Source organism: Colias eurytheme, chromosome 16 (assembly GCF_061535395.1).
Source record: "Colias eurytheme isolate Ceu_HAF_F1 chromosome 16, ilColEury1 Martin Lab GWU primary, whole genome shotgun sequence".
Taxonomy (NCBI): domain Eukaryota; kingdom Metazoa; phylum Arthropoda; class Insecta; order Lepidoptera; family Pieridae; genus Colias; species Colias eurytheme.
This window is the reverse complement of record NC_142995.1, coordinates 1195413-1197988: the sequence shown is the minus strand read 5'-3', so window position 1 is coordinate 1197988 and position 2576 is coordinate 1195413. Positions and strand designations below refer to the sequence as shown.

Below are 2576 nucleotides of genomic sequence, written 5' to 3'. Positions count from 1 at the left end.
GAAAACTATACATACGTAGTTCTCGTCCCTGTGGCATTTCCGGGTAAAACCTATCCTATGTGCTAATGCAGGTTACCCCTGTATATTTGCTAAATTTCATTGTAATCGGTTCAGTAGAATACTACTGAACCTGAACCGATTACAATGCGTGAAAGAGTTACAAACATACATAAAAACTTACCAACTTTCGCATTTATAATAATAATTAGGAAGGATTGATAACTGTACCTATAATAATATGTTACACGTTAAGTTAAATTTCTTAAAACCTATAACAAAACAACAATCAACAAAAAAACCAGCTGAATCATAATAAATTTACAACCCTATTCTTGGTACTGTGTACAATTTGATACATTCAACTTTAAAAAAATCCCGAGAATTTATCTAACGTTTTTTTTTTACTTTTATTATTTAATATGGTACAAAATATATTTATGCTCAAAAAATAAAAACTTTTGAAGTGCTTGCAACACTAAAATCGTCAGTAGAGCGCAAGATGGCTGACCGATCGAATGCGTCTACGCATCGCAAAGTAAGATTATAGTTTATTTATTATATTTTGTTAAAATTGTTTTCAAAACTAATCTAATTTAAAAACCTTGTTATATATTCTAACTACTAACGTTATTTTCCAATACCTAAATAAATTGTTAGTGCATGTAATCTTCATTGTTTTTCAAGTGTAGCAAATATGATACATTGCTAGATAGCGAACATTCTACATATTTTTAGCTGTGTATCAAATATGTGACATTGCCAGATTTGTAGAGATGTACTATTTCGTTAAGTTTTCCAAATCGATTATAGCCAAGGGGCCAAAATGTAGTCATTATGTATGTAAATTATTATTTTTTTACAGGTAATTTCACATTTAAACACGCAACAACAAAGAAGAGCTCGGCAAGTCGTAGCTCTTGTTCCAAAACCGGGAGCAAAATCAGATTTGGACGAAAGTGATACTTCTGAGGACGAAGTTCAATATTTCTCCCGCCTTCCTTACTCTGATAGCAGTTCGCCACCTCCATCATTGCCATCTTCAATAGAAAACCTAAATCTTCTCTCAGATGACGATATTGAGGTCAATGAAATAGTCGCTTCAAAGTCTTTAGTACAAGCATACAGTCAACATTCAATTCAGTCACCATTGATTAATCCTTGTTCGCCATCAATTTTATCGCCTAATCCATTAGCAAATGAGACCAGATCTTCGTGTCCGATACCATCACCTTCATCGCCATCTGTACTAGCTGCACCCTCACAATTAACTTCACCGCGAGTTAGTAACTTGAAGCGGCATCATCAGTCACCACCAACGTCGCCATTATTTGCAAATTTTCCTTCAACGTCTACTCGTTCAAAGAGACCTAAACTTGTCACAGTAAAACGCAAAGCAATACCACCTAAAAGGTTAACACCTAAATGGGGTCGGTTCAAATTTACTGGTTGTGCAGAAGTAGATGAAATCGTGTTTGAGCCAAGTGAAGAGAAAAGCCCAATTGAATATTTCATTCATAATTAATAAATATAATAATTCATAATTGTCATTCAATAAATGTTACAGAAAATGATATCAAAGATTTTCTGGCAATTCTTGTATAATATATGGGTATTCATAAATTATTACCAGCTTATACAGATTATTGGGCTAAACATACGCGAAGCAACAAAGTAGCTAATATAATGACCCTGAAGAAGTTCCAATTACTGAGGCGTCACTTGCATTTTAATGACAATTTGAAAGACGATTGTGAGACTGATTTTTTACTTTATTGTATTGATTGATCTCAATTTACTAATCATTAAGATTTAAGATTAATAACATAAGTACTAAGGCTGTTAATTATTCTAATTTTATATGTCTGTAGAAGAACATATTAATTTTATATTTTACTAGAGGTCCGCCGCGGCTTCGCCCGTGGTACATATTTCGCAATAAAAGGTAGCCTATGTCCTTTCTCGGGTATCAAAATATCACCGTACCAAATTTCATGCAAATTGGTTCAGTAGTTTAGGCGTGATTGAGTAACAGACAGACAGACAGAGTTACTTTCGCATTTATAATATTAGTATGGATTTTTTGTTATTTTACGAAGAATATTGACATTTTAAGTTTTGTTTTGTTACAAGTATTTTATTAAAAAAACTGATTTGTTTGGCACTGAAAAGTTGGCATTGTAGCAAATTAGATACATAGATTTTATAGTGTTGATTGTTAAGGGCTTGGCAATGTATCTAATATGTTACACTCAATAAATGACAATTTACTGACATTAAATTTTTTTTATTATTTTTTACCCCTTCTATAGCCACATACAAACATATTAAATAAGTTTTTTTTCAATTTAAAAAAAAAAATTTCTTGCCAAGTATAGGGCTAAAAAAAAGCAAATGCTCAAACCTTCAGAGAGCATTTGAATAGGTATTTAAATGTCTGCATCTCTGGTGCGATAAAGCACGAAGGAACACTGGAGAATTGTTAAATGCAAGTGGATGCAAATATTTTTTTCTGCAGGAGCTTAAATATGACAACATCGGCGATCTTAATCGAGGATTTTGTACTTGTAAAACACAGT

At 32.5% G+C, this 2576-nt stretch overlaps 1 protein-coding gene across 1 annotated transcript; it reads left to right on the top strand.

Moving 5' to 3' along the window:
- Positions 1-353: 353 nt before the first annotated feature.
- LOC149901552 (uncharacterized) lies at positions 354-1522 on the top strand. Its single transcript, XM_090111139.1, has 2 exons — positions 354-535; positions 863-1522. The coding sequence occupies exons 1-2, from the start codon at positions 500-502 to the stop codon at positions 1520-1522; spliced, it is 696 nt and encodes a 231-aa protein (XP_089967265.1). The 5' UTR covers positions 354-499.
- Positions 1523-2576: the final 1054 nt, after the last annotated feature.